The sequence below is a fragment of the Giraffa tippelskirchi genome, chromosome 3 (genome assembly GCF_054371585.1).
Source record: "Giraffa tippelskirchi isolate mGirTip1 chromosome 3, T2T-mGirTip1v1.2.pri, whole genome shotgun sequence".
Taxonomy (NCBI): Eukaryota; Metazoa; Chordata; class Mammalia; order Artiodactyla; family Giraffidae; genus Giraffa; species Giraffa tippelskirchi.
In genome coordinates, this window is record NC_137277.1 from 145,059,832 (window position 1) to 145,079,417 (window position 19,586).

At 36.7% G+C, this 19,586-nt stretch overlaps 1 protein-coding gene across 23 annotated transcripts in view; it reads left to right on the forward strand.

The window, feature by feature from the left end:
- Window positions 1-19,586, forward strand: part of PLCL1 (phospholipase C like 1 (inactive)) — a 357,116-nt gene that overhangs the window by 266,818 nt on the left and 70,712 nt on the right. For 16 of the 23 annotated variants that reach the window (XR_014079932.1, XR_014079935.1, XR_014079931.1 and 13 more), the window contains 2 exons: window positions 12,523-14,997; window positions 17,621-17,824. Coding sequence is in view for 16 of the 23 variants with exons in the window: in XM_081581516.1 (XP_081437642.1) it covers window positions 12,523-14,997; window positions 17,621-17,824 (2,679 nt within the window). In the remaining 7 variants the exon portion in view is untranslated. Of the gene's footprint in view, window positions 1-1,116; window positions 1,194-2,352; window positions 2,639-4,469; window positions 4,541-12,522; window positions 14,998-17,620; window positions 17,825-19,586 lie in introns of those variants that run through there. The other 7 variants (XR_014079934.1, XM_081581533.1, XM_081581532.1 and 4 more) reach the window with 3 other exon arrangements.

Genomic DNA, 19,586 nt, shown 5'->3' on the forward strand with positions numbered 1-19,586 from the left:
TATTTTATATTTATCCCAATTGGAATTTATAAATGATGTATAAAGTCTGAAATCTGTTCTTACCAAATGTTGCACAGAAAAATCATGAATTCCTGGAATTTGATCATTTTTAAAATTCTATTTCATTAATTCAACTTTATGCTCTGAAGCAAGGCTGACTATAACCTTATTTCCGCTTAAGCTAATATATCTCTGAATGAGTTTGTTTTTTAAATTGAGATTTAATTGATAAATTCATTGTATTGGTTTTGGGTGTGCAACATAATGATTTGATGTATGTATATGTTGTGAAATGATTACCAGAATAAGTTTAGTTAACATCTATCACTGTGCATATTTAAAATTTGTTTTGCTTGTGATGAGAACTTTTAAGATCTACTCTCCTAACAAATTTCAAGTTTTGCATGATATTATTTTTATAAATCACATCTGTTTCTGAAACTCAGCTCCAGTAACACCCTATGGTAACAAATGGTAGAACTCACATAGTATTGAAACATATTGGTTATTCCCCTTTCAGTTTTAAATTTGTTTTATTCAGATTTGGATGACTGGAGACTATGTTTAAATTCCACATTGACTGAAATCAATGTAAATAATATAATAGTGTCTCATATTTGATGGTAAATATTACCATTAAAAATTGAAAAGTCAAAATGAAACAGAAATTATTCTGTGAGCTGGTTATTTAGCACACAAAGGAAAATGGGAATTTTTTTCAGCAACATTTTTGAAATAAACTTAATAGTGTTCCATTCCTGTTGAATTTTAATTTTTCAGATAATTTAGTTTAAGTATATGCAACACTAGTTTGGAATTAAAAAACAAAATTATGCATAGATTTTAATGCTTCTCTAATTAAATATCAATTTCTGCTGAATGCCCTAATTAAGCATCAACATATTGTTATACCTACAAAATAATTAGGGCATTCTTTTGGGTTGGTGAAAAGGTTCATTTGGGTTTTTCGGTAAGATATTACAGAAAAACCTGAATGAACCTTTTAGCCAACGCAATATTTGATCCCTACAACAGGACCGTGAAAGAAATGTGTTAGCAATATAGTTATTAAAACCACATTTTACATATTCTTCATTACAGACTTTCTTTTTATAGGGACCATGACATGCTGCCTTCTCTAAAGAGAACCTCTGATTAATCCTCACACCAGAAACAATGGAGTTGGCTCTGGCGTAAGTTCAGCCAGGATTCCTGGGCCTGCTGTGTAGGGAGTCTCGTGAGGAAGGACAGAATCATATCTCGGTCTCCAGGCCCACTTGGTTCTTGGCACCTCTGTTGAGAGTTGCGCAGGCTACCAGTAAATTTTAAATGTAGTGTTTGAGTGTGAGGTGGACATCTGTCTTAGAGGGATAGGATTGGCAGCAGCATGTCATTCTTCAGAAGCCATTGAATGATTGTCAGATGACCTTTATTGATGTCCCCTTCATTTCATTCATATGGGTGCTGCCAAGACACAGTAGTGTAACAAAGTCCCCTGGGACTTAAAATAAGCAAAAACATATACTTCATGTAGCAGTTGGATTAGTTTAAAACAGTCAAGTTTTTTTTTATTTTTTGATCATTTTTAGGGCAAGATACCCTGCCCCCCCCAACTCCTGATACAGGTCATGTGAAAACAGTCAAGTTTTTCACTAGAAAAATAGGATCATTGGTGTACCTTGTAACAATATATGAAGTAGTGGATTGTGAAGGATGCAAGAGGAGATTGACAAGACTTAAGTGAGAAACTAGGCCTTTCCCATGAAGGCGGTTGACACGATACAGGAACATCTATACTTGTGTCCTTGGAGGGAAATAAGAGTTGAAAATAGAAAGTCCATCAGGTAGTGAGGTTTGATAATAAATAATCACAGGGTTTGTACCCTTACTCTGTGGGGGAAACAGAGATGGCAGGAATCAATGGAATAATAGAATGATCGGACATCTAGAGACATAGGCTTCCAGCCTTTATTGACCTGCAGCCATATCTCCTCACCCATATGGGTTTAATTTCTGTACAAGTGAAAAAATAATTCCAAACAGGTGAATAGTCTTTGATTTTACCTATGCGTATTGATCTGCAGTGAAAAGTCAGAGATTTTTAATTAGGTTTATAATTTTGCCTCTTGAATGAATCACAGAGATGAAGGTATATAGAATAAAGTTAAAGAAGAGGTAATTCATCTTTAGTCCACTGTTGTTGAACAAACATCATACATAATATTTAAAATATTTAAATCAGGTTATAGTGTTCTTGAAGTTGTGATCTGTAAAGGATTGTTGTTGTTCAGTTGCTAAGTCTTGTGCGACTCTTTGTGACACCATGGACTACAGTGCTTGGGTTTCCCAAGTGACACGGTGGTAAAGAATCTGCTGCTAATGCAGGACACACAAGAGACGCAGGTTTGATCCCTGGGTTGGGAAGATCTCCTGCATGGCAACCCACTCCAGTATTCTTGCCTGGGGAATCCCATGGACAGAGGAATATGGCGGGCTATAGTCTATAGGGTCACAGAGTCGGACACGACTGAACATGCAGCACACATGGACTGGACAGCACACCAGGTTTCTCATCCTTCACTATCTCCCGGAGTTTCTCAAACTCATATCCATTGAGTCGGCTGAAAAGGATATTTTGGTATTATTTACTGTTATTCTTACCATTTCTTTGAGTTGCTTTCTTCCTAGTTTTGTTGAAGATTTCAAACCAAAGCCTTTTTAGTCTAGAGATGGTCTAGAGAATGGTCTGGAAAGTAAGGAAGTCTCTTTTCTCAAAATGAACCTAATAGAATATGACTCCATAGTCTTGCTTCTGCTGTTCCAGTTATTTTAGGAGGCATTATAAAAATGTTAGCCTATTAAAAATCCAGTACTATTGTGGTTGATAAAGTGCTTTGCAGTCTGTCTATTAGCAGTTACTATGAGAACATGGCCACGGGACTTTGGTGTGACTAAACCCACTGATGCCATCTTCTGGGTTCTTGCAGCAAACTGTTACAAGTCACACACACAGTTAGTGGCCAGGTCTTTCTCGCACATCTCGGAATAATGGAGTCACAGGTAGGGTTGTGTTGTTTAAGACTTTTTCCCCATGGCATAAAGTTATAGTGTAGCTCCATGGGAAAGTTGTATTTGTTTTCTTGCTAAATGGCAGTGATTTTTAAAACTATTTTACCTAAGACTTTTATAGATTTTGAACACTTTAAAGCTTAGTTTTTTTCTTGTCCAGTTTTAAGCATCTCAATAAATGCCCTAGTGGTAAAGATATAATTTAACTATACTTAATTACTAGTACTTCCTTTTAAATATTGGCTCATCAGCTCTTGTGCCCCTTTATGGTCTTGGTTCTCAAACATCCTCAATGTTGTTTCAAGCTGCTTTTATTTATTTAAAAGCATTTGTTATATGTTTTGTTTGACTTATTAAATTTGATGATTTTGTCATTATTCTACTTACAGATTGCATCAGTTATAAAAGCTATACATTAAAAGTATTATGGAAAGAGAGCATCTATTCAAGGTGCCATTAGTGTTGGGATTAATGAATTTTAAAGAACTAATCACTGGGACGGTGCTAGCACATAGTAGGTGCTTGCACATAGTAGGTGCTCAGTTAATTTTTGCGAAAGTGAGCACTGTATTTTCAACTAATTCACGGAACATGCATAATGAACATCATATTTGTAGAAAAGCCCTAACTGGGTAGAAACCTTGCCATCAGAAGAGCCTGAGATAATCACTTCTACTTCGAGTCATGTCATAATGAATTCTAATGAGTGAATGATGACAGTGAGATATAGCACAACAGAAGGCTTCCTCTGTTCAAGAAAACAGATAAAAGGTACTAAGAACCCACACTGAAATGGACTCTTTCTGCATTTTATTCCATCTTTGCCTTTAGAAAATCAACATTTTTGCTTTCAGATTAGGAGAGTCATTTAAGATGTGTCATTAAAAAAAATGTTTAGAGGATCACTGCCTTCCTATAACTCAGTGAATTTCTTAACACCACCACCGCATATACATAGTGGAGTAGTTTTCTTTAACGGGATAACTCTAGTGCATTTTGTTAAAGGGATCACCTTTTATAAATGAAATGTAATGTTAAACACAGACATAAAACTTAATTTGGTGATAGATATGTGCAAGCATAACTTCGCATTGCCTTAGTTAATTCTCTTGAATTATAAGACGTTGTAGAGAATGAACGCTTTCTTAATAGATAATAAAATTCAGCTTCTTACCAACTAGGCTTAGTGAGAACCACCAGGCTGAGCCCGTGGTTCACAGAGCTTGGGTCAGACTTCAACCACTTCTCAGCAGTGTGTCTCAGGACCTCCGCCCTCATTATCCCACACAGTGACATTAGGTGGGTCACATGGTGCTCATCATAAGGAAGTGATGTCACCTGTTTGTGACTTTGCATTAAGTAGTTTGAGTTTACTGTGAGAAAATAGCTTTGGAAATGTTAATGTGAAAAGAATGATGTGATTCTACAGTTGCAGTCTTCCTTTATTTGAAACTTGAAGGCAGCAGATGTGGTGAGGACACCACCTTTGCCTCTCCTTGAGTTCTGTGTGAAGAGTTAGGCCTTGTGTAGGGGGCTGGGTTTTTTTCTAGACTACCTAACTGCCAGGCATGGTTGTGGATTTGAGCATAGACCCATTGGACAGGACAATCTAGGTATAAGTGTATACATTACATACAATACATACATCTAATGCATACACTACACTTGGAATCCATTTCTTAAACTGTCACCAATACAAGTCGATAAAACCAGTAATGTGAGGGTAGCCTTCTCTTGACTTATTACTCTCAATCTCTGCCTGCTTTTTCATTCTCATCTGTGGCCACACTACCTCTCACTTATTATTCTATAGTTATCCTGATCCTCTTTCCCACCAATGGAACTTTGTATCTGCTCTTCTTTCTTGGAACTCTTTGCTTCCAACTATTTTCAGGTTGCAGTTTGGTTGTCAGCCCTGTCACCATCCTCACCGTTTTGAAGACAACATGAAACATTCTCTTATTAAAGTTACAGTAAATATCTTAGTGACTGAATCCTGTAAGCCATTTTAACATCTTATTTTCTAGACCTGCTCCTTCAAATCTGTTGCTTGCTTTTCTGTGAGACTCGTGCTCCTGGTTCTTTTACCCCTTAGCCTTTTTTTTTTTTTTGCTTTAGATCTTCTCCTCTGCCCAGCCTCTTGACCTAGGTGGCCTGTGGTCATCTGAAATCCACCATAACACAAAGTAAACTTACTTCCTCTTCAACTTTACCTCTCCTTGTATTTCCTATCTATTAGCAGTATTTCCATTCACCTTTCATTCAAGCCAGAAACCTAGGAGTCATCCTAGATTGAATCAAGAACTTCTGATTTTATCTCCTGTTTCTCAATACTTCTCACTTCCCTCCATTCCTTTTGTTAGTGATGTACCTCGGACATCACATCTCTCCTTTAATGCTGTAGTACTCACCTACTGCACCATCTTCAGTTTCATCTGTATCAAATCCTTCGAGTGCACATCTAAAGTGATCTATGTCAGATAAAAATGAGGCTTTATCAGTTGCTCCAAAAAACTCTTAAATGTGCTAATCCTTAGCATGAAGGATTGTTTGTTGAATGAATGAATGAAGAATGGGACCAGCGTCCATTGTTGGGGCTCATTTGGGTCCTAGATTATATTGTCTACAATCCTTTGACGGTTTCATGTATCAACTAAACCTTTTCTGAATTTTGCTTCAGTTCAGTTCAGTCGCTCAGTCGTGTCCGACTCTTTGCAACCCCATGAATCACAGCATGCCAGGCCTCCCTGTCCATCACCAACTCCTGGAGTCTACCCAAACCCATGTCCATCAAGTTGGTGATGCCATCTAGCCATCTCATCCTCTGTTATCCCCTTCTCCTCCTGCCCCCAATCCTTTCCAGCATTAGGGTCTTTTCCAATGAGTCAACTCTTCGCATGAGGTGGCCGAAGTATTGGAGTTTCAGCTTCAGCATCAGTCCTTCCAATGAACACCCAGGACTGATCTCCTTTAGAATGGACTGGTTGGATCTTCTTGCAGTCCAAGGGACTCTCAAGAGTCTTCTCCAACACCACAGTTCAAAAGCATCAATTCTTCAGCACTCAGCTTTCTTCACCATCCAACTCTCACATCCATACATGATTACTGGAAAAACCATAGCCTTGACTAGATGGAGCTTTGTTAAAAAATAATGTCTCTGCTTTTTAATATGCTGTCTAGGTTGGTCATAACTTTCCTTCCAAGAAGTAAGTGTCTTTTAATTTCATGGCTGCAATCACCATCAGCAGTGATTTTGGAGCCCCCCAAAATAAAATCAGCCACTGTTTCCACTATTTCCCCATCTAATTGCCATGAAGTGATGGGACTGGATGCTGTGATCTTAGTTTTCTGAATGTTGAGCTTTAAGCCAGCTTTTTCACTCTCCTCTTTCACTTTCATCAAGAGGCTCTTTAGTTCTTCTTCACTTTCTGCCATAAGGGTGGTGTCATCTGCATATCTGAGGTTATTGATTATTTCTCCCAGCAATCTTGATTCTAGCTTGTGCTTCCTCCAGTCCAGCATTTCTCATGATGTATTCTGCATATAAGTTAAATAAGCAGAGTGACAATATACAGCCTTGACGTACTCCTTTTCCTATTTGGAACGAGTCTGTTGTTCCATGTCCAATTCTAAATGTTGCTTCTTGACCTGCATGCAGATTTCTCGGGAGACAGGTCAGATGGTCTGGTGTTCCCCTCTCTTTCAGAATTTTCCACAGTTTATTGTGATCCACACAGTCAAAGGCTTTGGCATAGTCAATAAAGCAGAAATAGATGTTTTTCTGGAACTCTCTTGCTTTTTCGATGATCCAGCGGATGTTGGCAATTTGATCTCTGGTTCCTCTGCCTTTTCTAAAACCAGCTTGAACATCTGGAAGTTCACGGTTCACATATTGCTGAAGCCTGGCTTGGAAAATTTTGAGCATTACTTTACTAGCGTGTGAGATGAGTGCAATTGTGCGGTAGTTTGAGCACTCTTTGTCATTGCCTTTCTTTGGGATTGGAATAAAAACTGACCTTTTCCAGTCGTGTGGCCACTGCTGAGTTTTCCAGATTTGCTGGCATATTGAGTGCAGCACTTTCACAGCATAATCTTTCAGGATTTTAAATAGCTCAACTGGAATTCCATCACCTCTACCAGCTTTGTTTGTAGTGATGCTTTCTAAAGCCCACTTGACTTCACATTCCAGGATGTCTGGCTCTAGGTGAGTGATCATACCATCGTGATTATCTGGGTCATGAAGATCTTTTTTGTACAGTTCTTCTGTGTATTCTTGCCACCTCTTCTTAATATCTTCTGCTTCTGTTAGGTCCATACCATATCTGTCCTTTATCGAGCCCATCTTTGCATGAAATGTTCCCTTGGTATCTCTAATTTTCTTGAAGAGATCTCTAGTCTTTCCCATTCTGTTTTTTTACATCTATTTCTTTGCATTGATCGCCAAGGAAGACTTTCTTATCTCTCTTTGCTATTCTTTGGAACTCTGCATTCAGAAGCGAATATCTTTCCTTTTCTCCTTTGCTTTTCGCTTCTCTTCTCTTCCCAGCTATCTGTAAGGCCTCCTCAGACAGCCATTTTGCTTTTTTGCATTTCCTTTCCATGGGGATGTTTTTGATCCCTGTCTCCTGTACAATGTCATGAGCCTCTGTCCATAGTTCATCAGGCACTCTGTCTATCAGATCTAGTCCCTTAAATCTATTTCTCACTTCCACTGTATAATCATAAGGGATTTGATTTAGGTCATACCTGAATGGTCTAGTGGTTTTCCCTACTTTTTTCAATTTAAGTCTGAATTTGGCAATAAGGAGTTCATGATCTGAGCCACAGTCTGCTCCCGGTCTTGTTTTTGCTGACTGTATAGAGCTTCTCCATCTTTGGCTGCAAGGCCTTTTAGAACTAACACCCAAAAAAGATGTCCTTTTCATTATAGGGGACTGGAATGCAAAAGTAGGAAGTCAGGAAACACCTGGCGTAACAGGCAAATTTGGCCTTGGAGTACAGAATGAAGCAGGGCAAAGGCTAATAGAATTCTGCCAAGAGAATTTTGCTTGGAAGTTCATAAAACTGGGATGAATATCATTAATATGGAATTACAGTTCATAGGTTATCTGTAAGAACAAGATAGGCTTCCTATGGTGAAAGGGCAAAGGCTAATAGAATTCTGCCAAGAGAATTTTGCTTGGAAGTTCATAAAACTGGGATGAATATCATTAATATGGAATTACAGTTCATAGGTTATCTGTAAGAACAAGATAGGCTTCCTATGGTGAAAGTAAGATTTATGTGCCTATATTTTTCTTTGTCTTTTAGTTAGAGTCTATTAAAGTTTTATTTGGAGACTTTTTTAGGAGAACTTTTCAGAAATAAATTTTTTCCCCTCTCTTTTACTAAAAAAGAAAAGTGAATGTCACTTTAGTGTATCTGCATTTATGTAGCTGAATTTCTGTATTATGAAACAAGATTCTAATCACAGTTTGACAACTGGTGTTTTGATTGCTATTCTTAAAGGTTTTGTAAATTTGTTTTATTTTAACGAAGAATCATCATTCTCTTAATAATAGCTTACCAAAAAAATGGAAAGAATATATTGCATTAAAATTAGTTGCTTAAATATGCTTGTTAGGTCAGAGGTAGGAAAACATGGGTATTTTCCTTTACTCTTAAATTTTTGTACAATGCTTCAATATGCTCTTTTTTGGTGATAAAATAAACATAACATAAAGTTTACCATTTTAAAATGTACAGTTCTATGGCATTGTGTGCATTCACATTTTTTGTACTGCTTTAGTATACTTTTTAAAAATTATTGTATTGAAATAATTCATTATTGAGACCCAAAACTGTGCTTACATTAAATAAACAAAGTTCTCTATGGGGCTTATCAGTGTGTTCTGATGAAAAATAATTTTGTTTGGTGAGTTTTGTTAAGGAACTTGCAGCATATCTGGCCTTATTGGCTTCAGAGAGCAAATGCCAATAGGAACTTATGGAAACAGGTTTATTAATTTGATTTATTGAAACATTTTCCCCCATTTCAGTATAATAAAACACATTTAAAGAGCTATAAGTAATTTATTCTTTTGTGTAATATATGTAATATATATATGTATTTGTTTGCTCATTTGGAGGCTTGTAATAACTTTGCATTTTGTCCTTTGTGAGATGACAACCTAAGATCATATCTTTTCCACTAGTTCTAAGTTTTAAGCCATTTTAGGTTAAGTTTTATAATTATGTAAAAGTTACAGGTCAAGGCAAGAAATAAGCACTATGAGGCAGATGGATTCTTTTGTAGGGTAGATATAAAACATTTATTTCTTGAAGACTTACTTTCCTAGGAGAGAAAATTTTGATATAAGAAGATACCACCATAAAGAAGAGAGGCTTATAAGAGAAAGCTTTTTTGACAGCAGTAGTTTTATTCTCATAAACAAAGATTGGTGCTTAGACTGTTGGGAAGGATGGTGTAATACCACGTATAGGGTGCATGAACTATAGATGTACATTCAGAGGAACGCTGATCTCCCATTTAGGCTTTGTTAGAAACTATTATAGGTTTTATAACTCTGTTGACAATCATCTTATTTGGAACATGATATGCTTATATAAAAACATTTTTTAATGTGAAATCTCTCATTACTTAAAAGTCTAGTGAAATGGTAGTTTTGAAAACTGAGTCACAGTTTAATTTACCATCATAATTCACAGCTTCTCTCAGTATTTTACTTGGTAGATTAATCCCATCTCAACAGTACCATTAGGTTCCTGCCTTCAAAGTGAGGGAAAATACAAACATCTGATTTTTCTGAGCATGTGGGCTGTGACGAATTTAAATGTGTTCAAATGGGTTTTAATAGTGCATCTGCGTATAAGCAGCTGAAAATTTATGGTTGTTTTTTAACATAAAAATGAGGAAATTGACCACTGTGGGGTAATTAAAAATAACAACTCTATAGAGAAATAGGAGTAAGTTTTTAAATACCAGAGCACCAAGAGACAATATCCTTTAATCTAAATTGACTAATTTATATCTTGGTCAGTTAAAAATCAGACATATATTTGAGTTAATGAATCATCCTCCCAACATCCCATAACTAAAGCAAATTCTGTTTCCTTTTTCCAGGCAAAGTTTTAGTCAATTGAATAATAAACCATCCTGTCCTTTTCTGAATCACAAGATAGGGAGACTCTTACAGGCAAAACTGCAATTAAAAGAGATCCTAGAGGAGAGATTCTATTGTGTTTTAAAAGAATGCCAGTGAAGGAAACAGCCTAGACTACTTTGGCTACACTTTTCAGTGTTTTAAATAGTACTCTCATATGGCTGTTTTTAAATATTTTCATTTTATCATTGAAGATTTGTTTTAAATGCTCATAGGTCAGGAGTGAATCAACTTCTGGATAACCACCAATATCCTGGTCGGTGCCTACTGACAGTTCTACAGAGACCAGATATATGAGGAAATGTTCCTCTCCCTTCAAAAAGATTAACCTTACAAAAAATATTCATGAACAGTTTCTCTTTTGAGTCTTACAATAATGCTCTATCATACTTAATGATTATTAGTTCCTACTTAAAAGCAGAAATTAAGATTCAAAGAGGCTAAGTCACTTACCCAAGGCCACTAGTGAATGGAATAAAACCAACTGGAGACTAGTCATTTTTGCCCTAAGGACCGTGCCTTTGGCTCTCTATACTTCACTGCCTCTTTGATATGCTTTATAAAATTGGCCATTATAAACATACACCGAGGTACTTTTGAGAAATTTGTTCCTGGAACAATTATCTGAATTGATAATGTGATTGGGAGCATTATTAATTTGAGTCTTTGGTCTGAACAGAAGAACCTCAAAAATTAGTGAAGTCATTCATATTTCTGTTTGGTTCTAAGCAGTGTCTGTTAATAGCCTTATACTGAAATGTAGGTCTGAACCTTGTAGTGTTCATTTATTTTTATTTTCTTTTTGAAGTATAGTTGATTTATAATGTTGTCTTAGTTTCTGGTGTACAGCAAATGATTCAGACATATATATACACACACACACACATAATATATATTCTTTTTCATAGTGATTTATTATAGGAGTTTGAATATAGTTCCCTATGCTATACAGTAGGATCTTTTTGTTTATATATTTTATATATAGTAGTTTGTATCTTCGAATCCCCAAATTCTAATTTATCCTTTCCCCATCCCTTTAACCCTTTGGTAACCATAAGTTGGTTTTATATGTTTGTGAGTCTGTTTCTGTTTTGTAAATAAGTTCATTTATATCGGGCTTCCCTTGCAGCTCAACTGGTAAAGTATCTGCCTGAAATGCAGGAGACCTGGGTTTGATCCCTGGGTTGGGAAGATCCCCTGGAGAAGAGAATGGCTACCCACTCCAGTATTCTGGCCTGGAGAATTCCATGGACTGTATAGTCCATGGGGTCGCAAAGAGTCGGACACAACTGAGGGACTTTCACTTCACACTTCATTTGTATCATATTTTAGATTTCACATATAAGTGATATCTTATGGTATTTGTCTTTTCTTTCTGACTTAACTTCACTTAGTATGATAATCTCTAGGTCTACGCATGTTACTACAAATGGCATTATTTTATTAATACCGAGTAGTATTCCAGTGTATATATTTATATATACCAACTCTTCTTTATCCACTGTCTGTCTATGGACACGTGGGTTGCTACTGTATCTTGGCTGTTGTAAATAGTGCTACTCTGACCATTGTGGTGCATGTATCATTTTGAATTGTAGTTTTCTTTGGATATATACCCAGGAGTGGGATTGCCAAATCATATGGCAACTCTATCATAATGTTCATTTAAATCATTTACTCTATTATAATGTTCATTTAAATTGAAAGATTGCTCAAGTGAGGGTTATTGTTTACTGTTCATTCTGGATCTGACTTTCAAGATGCCTTTATTCTTCAAAATAGTTTGAGGAAAAAAAGGGATTTTTTTTGTTGTTGTTGTTAAGCTATATTGTAAGGACTTTCTGATGTAATGTATGGTAAGGTAAACATTTTTTTATTTGAACTAGTTTTAAGTATAAAAATTAAACTGTAACAAACTGTAAACGAGGACAACTGTTTAAAGAAATTCAGCTTTATTTGTTTCGTATATCTATAGGGACTGAGCAAGGTTATTTAAGTACCAGCAGGTAGAGGATCTTAGGAAATCTGCTTTAACAAATAAAAAAGAGTGATTTGTAGTTAATTTCATTTCAAAGAACACAGACATTGAAAAAATAGGTTTTTCCTGAACCTAATAATCTCAATTTTGGGGGCAATTTCTTCTTTCTGAAACACTATACAAGTAAAGTTTAGGCTAGCTTTTGTCCAAATAATCATAATATCTGAATGGAATCTGAGGAGTTCATAGAGTGTTACCGAATTTGTTTATTTTGTAAAGTAAATTGATTCATTATTTTAAATTGTTTTACAGGATCCTGCAAACCAAAAATGTGGTGGAAGAAAAAAAACCGTGTCTTTCAGCAGCATGCCGTCGGAAAAGAAAATCAGCAGCGCGAGTGACTGCATCAGTTTCATGCAGGCTGGCTGTGAACTGAAGAAAGTGAGGCCGAATTCTCGCATTTACAACCGGTTCTTCACTCTGGACACAGACCTGCAGGCTCTTCGCTGGGAACCTTCCAAGAAAGACCTCGAGAAAGCTAAGCTTGATATTTCTGCCATAAAAGAGATACGACTAGGGAAGAACACAGAAACATTTAGAAACAATGGCCTTGCTGACCAGATTTGTGAGGACTGTGCCTTTTCCATACTCCACGGGGAAAACTACGAGTCTCTGGACTTAGTGGCCAATTCAGCGGACGTAGCAAACATCTGGGTGTCAGGGTTGCGGTATCTGGTTTCTCGAAGTAAGCAACCCCTCGATTTTATGGAGGGGAACCAGAACACACCAAGGTTCATGTGGTTGAAGACAGTGTTTGAAGCAGCAGATATCGATGGGAATGGGATTATGTTGGAAGACACCTCCGTAGAGTTAATAAAACAACTCAACCCTACCCTGAAGGAGTCCAAGATTAGGCTAAAGTTTAAAGAAATACAGAAGAGCAAAGAAAAACTGACAACTCGAGTGACAGAAGAGGAATTTTGCGAAGCTTTTTGTGAACTTTGCACCAGGCCGGAAGTGTATTTCTTACTTGTGCAGATATCGAAAAACAAAGAATATTTGGATGCCAATGATCTCATGCTTTTTTTGGAAGCTGAGCAAGGAGTCACTCATATCACTGAGGACATGTGCTTAGACATTATTCGGAGATATGAACTTTCCGAAGAAGGACGTCAGAAAGGGTTTCTTGCAATTGACGGCTTTACCCAGTATTTGTTGTCACCAGAATGTAACATTTTTGATCCTGAACAAAATAAGGTTGCCCAAGACATGACCCAGCCTTTGTCTCACTATTACATCAATGCCTCTCACAACACCTATCTCATTGAAGACCAGTTCAGAGGGCCAGCTGATATTAACGGGTATGTTAGAGCTTTGAAAATGGGCTGTCGCAGCATTGAACTTGATGTAAATGATGGCTCAGACAACGAACCGATCCTTTGTAATCGAAATAACATGACAACACACCTTTCCTTTCGAAGTGTCATAGAGGTGATAAATAAATTTGCCTTTGTGGCTTCTGAATACCCACTCATTCTTTGCTTGGGGAATCACTGCTCCCTACCACAGCAGAAGGTAATGGTCCAACAGATGAAAAAGGTCTTTGGCAGTAAACTCTATACTGAAGCACCTTTGCTGTCAGAATCCTACCTCCCGTCACCAGAAAAATTAAAAAGAATGATCATTGTGAAAGGAAAGAAATTGCCTTCTGATACAGATGTTTTAGAAGGAGAAGTTACAGATGAAGATGAAGAAGCCGAAATGTCTCGAAGGATGTCAGTAGATTACAATGGTGAGCAGAAACAGATCTTGCTGTGTAGGGAGCTCTCTGACTTGGTATCTATCTGTAAATCTGTACAGTACAGGGATTTTGAATTATCTATGAAAAGCCAAAACTATTGGGAAATTTGTTCATTTAGTGAAACAGAGGCCAGCCGAATTGCAAATGAATACCCAGAGGATTTTGTAAATTATAATAAGAAGTTCTTATCACGAGTCTATCCAAGCGCCATGAGAATTGATTCCAGTAACCTGAATCCACAGGACTTTTGGAATTGTGGCTGTCAGATTGTGGCAATGAATTTTCAGACTCCAGGCCCAATGATGGACCTCCACACAGGCTGGTTTCTTCAGAATGGAGGCTGTGGTTATGTTCTAAGGCCGTCTATCATGCGAGATGAAGTTTCTTACTTCAGTGCAAACACAAAGGGCATTGTACCTGGGGTGTCTCCTCTAGTACTTCATATTAAGATTATCAGTGGTCAGAACTTCCCGAAGCCCAAAGGAGCTTGTGCCAAAGGGGATGTCATAGATCCCTATGTGTGTATAGAGATACATGGAATTCCAGCGGACTGTTCAGAACAAAGAACTAAAACTGTACAACAAAACAGTGATAATCCTATTTTTGATGAGACATTTGAGTTTCAAGTGAACCTGCCTGAACTGGCCATGATCCGTTTTGTAGTTCTGGATGATGACTACATTGGGGATGAGTTTATAGGGCAATATACAATACCATTCGAATGCTTGCAGCCTGGCTATCGGCATGTTCCCCTCCGTTCCTTTGTGGGTGACATCATGGAGCATGTAACTCTTTTTGTCCACATAGCAATAACTAATAGAAGTGGAGGAGGAAAGCCACAGAAGCGCAGCCTTTCAGTGAGAATGGGGAAGAAAGTTCGGGAGTGTACCATGCTCAGGAATATTGGTCTTAAAACCATAGATGACATCTTTAAGATAGCAGTTCATCCCTTACGAGAAGCCATAGATATGAGAGAAAATATGCAGGTAGGAAACGTCCCATATTGTTCTTCCCTACCCCTCCTTCTTCTGATCTTTCTCTCACCAGTGAACGTGGAACGTTGTGTTTTTACTAATGATCTGATTCCTCAAAAAATTATCACAGAGGATGTATAAACCCATGTACTGCTGAATTAAGTTCAGTATTGCCTGTGATAAAACATATATTTAAAAAAAACTTTTCTTGGAGTATAGTTGATTTACAATGTTGTTTTAGATTCAGATGTACAGCAAAGTGAATCAGTTATAAATATATGTATATCCATTCTTTTTTAGATCTTTTTTGTATATAGGCCATTAAAGGGTATCGAGTAGAGTTCCCTGTGCTATTCAGTACGTCCTTATTATCTATTTTATATATAGTAGTATGTAGTCAATTCCAATCTTCCAATTTAGCTCTCCCTCCTTACTCCACCCTGTAACTCTAAGTTTTTTCCCTACATTTGTAACTCTGTAAAACAGATATATTTTATGTTTCTAATTGTGAATGCTGTGTTAAGTCTGGTCTGAACTAAACCAACTAATAGAGAATCAATGTAGCAAAATGTTTTATATATCCACTAAAATGTCCTTAGTACACAGTAAATTGATATATGGGAATATGTATTTGAAACAATGAAAAAAAGAATATAAAATAGTACATGTGCATGTAATACAAAATTTTATATATACAGACACATGCATACTAATTATAAATATATATAAAAATATTTACAGATAAGAACACAGAAGGGTATTTAAAGTCATATAAACATGTAGTGCCTGTTAGATTATTTTTTAGTTGTTTAAGTGTACAATAATAATAAATTATCTTCCATGAAACAAGCAAAAAACTAATAAACAAACAAAATTCAGCACTTGAACTTGTTGAAAACTATTTAGTCGTCTCTTAGTGTTGTGCTTTAATTGAAAGTACATGGATTCTGGATTAAACTCTATAACTGTGTGATTTTTGAGCAAATTATTTCGGATGTATGGTCATCAGTTTTCTCCTCATAAGATAAGAAAAATAGTAATAATTACATCATAGGATTATTATGAGAATTAAATGAGAGTGAATGTAAATTACCCAGTCTTAGCATGTAGGAATTTAATTCAGTTTTCTTGCCTTCATTAATACTTTTAATCAGAGATGGCTGAAAACTTTTTCTTTAATACTATTTAGTATGCTTACTCTAGGCTCATGTTACTGAGAAACAATCAAACAACAAATGCTTAGTAAGTTCCTACAAGGTGCAAGGAGGTCTTGTTTGGCAGAAGTGGCAGCAGTCTATGCATGAGAGCAAAAAATGAGAGGAATATTTTTCAATGCGCTTTATTTGATCCTTTAGTTAACATTTTTATAGTAACCACCAAGAATCCCTACATTCAAAATAGAAAACAAGCTTGAAGAGGTTAAGTAATTTCCCCAATACTGCATTTAATAAATGGGAATGTTGAGCTTTAAATACAGAATTAGCCACCACCAAAACCCAATAATCATTCATGATTCTCAGTTACCTTAATGCGGAACAGCACAGAGAAATTCTGGAATGGGCTTAAAATCAATTTTAAATCGCTGTAATGGAAAATACTATGTTACATACAAATACTTAGATTGTAAACATGTGACTGGCAGTGGGTTGCCTTAACCACTGTTATAAAAATAGGTTCCAAATATTAGCATTATCGATCTGGCTTTTTCTGACATAATTCTGCAACCATTATAAACCCCTGTGTTAGATTAGTTATAAGTCATTTCTACACTTAACTTTATATATTTGAAGTAGATTTTATACAGTTCCATATAATTCTTGAAATATATCCTTTGCATGTATTATATGTTTAAAATACATATTAAGGAGATTTGGCTATGGATAAAGTTTTTTCTGTTAGCATAACTGATCTCATTTCAACATAAAGGATTATTTAGAGCCTAATTAGTATAAAAATGAATGCCATCATTGTCACTAAATTCATGAGGCATGCTAGGTTAGGTATTGTTCATTGTTAATAGGCATAATTGCTATTTCAAATATTCTTTTAAATGCCTGTCATGTGGACAAATGTAGCTTTACATAAAATGTGTTTTATGCACGTCTGTCAGGTGCATTTCTGATGGAGTGACAAAGGGATGCCATTGATGGTTATGTGAAAAGAGGGTGATGAGCAATAGCAGCCTGCTACCTCGTGGGAAAAATCTCAAAGGAGATGCACTCCAATGTACAATAAGTGACATGCTTTTATGATCATCATGATATGGATTTAATAATATATTCATGATCAGTCAATGTTAACTTGTATGCATTGTCCAGAATATTTCAGATGTTCCAGAATATTCCAAAGCCCAGCTTTGAAAAGTACTGTGTAACTTTAGATCATAATCTCCTTTGCTTTGTGGCATATTTGTAGCGGTTGTTAAAAGTTGGGAAAGATGAAATGTAATTGTGAATGAGCTCTGCATGTTATCTCCATGTATATTACAGTATTTTGGGTTGGTTATAATCCAGTTTGCTTCAAATTTCATATGTATTTAAGGGTATACTTCTAATGAATGTATTTTTGTGTACTGGAAGTGCTCAGGGTGGTGTCCTATGGTCAGAAGTGTAATTCTATGTTTTCTCCCACACAGAATGCCATAGTGTCTGTTAAGGAATTGTGTGGACTTCCTCCAATTGCCAGTCTGAAGCAGTGCCTGTTGACCCTGTCTTCTCGGCTCATCACCAGTGACAATACTCCCTCCGTCTCTCTTGTGATGAAAGACAACTTTCCTTATCTGGAGCCTCTGGGGGCAATTCCAGATATGCAGAAAAAGATGCTAGCTGCTTATGATCTGGTAGGAAATTGTTACTCTCTGTTTCTGTGTGGGAGGAAATCATATTGCAGGGCCTCTTTTGTGAAACTTCAGTAAATAACACAGAGTGACTGCCTTTAAAAACCTTGACCGGGGGTTCCAGGCAGAACTGGCCCACTCAGCTCCACATAAGCCCCAGTGGAGACCTCTGAGACGATGCTTTGAACCCAGAACTCCACAGATTAAAACTGGAAAATCTCTGCTTTAGCAAAGAATAAATTTTGACTAAGACCTCAAAAGTATACACAATTTCTCATTGTCTAAATAACTTTAGCCTGCAATATAACTATTTAATCACATGCCTAGAGGAAATAAAATTATGCCTCAGAACTGCCTTATGATGGTTGAGACAAAATAATTCTCTGGAATTTATATTTCTAGGCTAATACTGTTATCTGATTTTTCTGAATATATAATGGAATTTAAATATCAAGTAAATTTAAGAATAATGATACTTTTGCAAATCCTAATTCCATAATAAAATTAAGACCAAATGAAGAATTGGAAAAATTTGTGACATGTGCACCAGATAAAGTGTAAATAATCTTAAAATCGAAACAGCATTTAAAAATCAATAAGAAAAAAATGAGAAAAAAAAATCTTGTGTCAGTCAGGGTTAAGTTCAGCTTCTTGAAACTAAAAATGCAAACCAGTCATGCTTTAAAAATACAGTCCCTTCACATAAAAATCTCACAGGCATTCATGGTGACACTTCTGTAAAGTTCTTAGGAACCTAGGCTCCCTCTAGTTTTCTGCTCCACCATCTCTAGACCATCCTCAGGGTTCAAAATGGCTGCTGAAGCTTCAGCCATAATATCTGCATTCCAACCATCAGGAATGATGAAGAGGAAAAAGAGGGCACTATTCTTTCCCTTTAAGGACATGTCTCTGAAAAAATGTACATCACATTTTGTTTCATCAACCTGGAGTTGACACATAGACACATATACCTGCAAATAAGAATGGGAATTATCTTTATTTTGTGTATTTTAAAATTTGTTTTAAAAAAATTATTTAATTAATTTATTTATGACTATACTGGGTCTTCATTGCAGGGTGGGCTTTTCTCTAGCTGCAGCATGCAGGGGGCTACTCTTTAGTTGCAGTGTGCAGGCTTCTCATTGTGATGGCTTCTCTTGTTGCATAGCATGGGTTCTAGAGTGCACGGGCTTCAGTAGTTGTGGCACATGGACTCAATAGTTGTGGCTCCCCCACTCTAGAGCATAGGCTCAATAGGTGTGGTGCCTGGGCTCAATTGCTCTGCAGCATGTGGGATCTTCTTGAATCATGGATTGAATCACATGTCTCCTGAATTGACAGGGGATTTTTTTTTTTTTTTTTTACCAGTGAGCCACCAGGGAAGCCCAGAAATATCTTTATTTTAAAGGGCTATGTGCTCAACTAAAAATAATTTCTTCTATTACTGAAAAATAGAGAATGGATGTTAGGGGACAACATAGTAGTCTTTGCTTCAGAGGTGAACAGGCAATTTATGTATCTCCTCTCCCTCAAAAATAATGAAAATTTAAAAACATACTGGGCTGTGTGCTAAGCTGTGTCTGACTCTTTGTGACCTTATGGACTGTATAGCCCACCAGGCTCCTCTGTCTATGGGGATTCTCCAGGCAAGAATACTGGAGTGGGTTGCCATGCCCTCTTCCAGGCATTGAACTGAAGCTCTTATGTCTCCTGCATTGGCAGGCAGGTTCATTACCACTAGTGCCACCTGGGAAGCCCCCAAAAC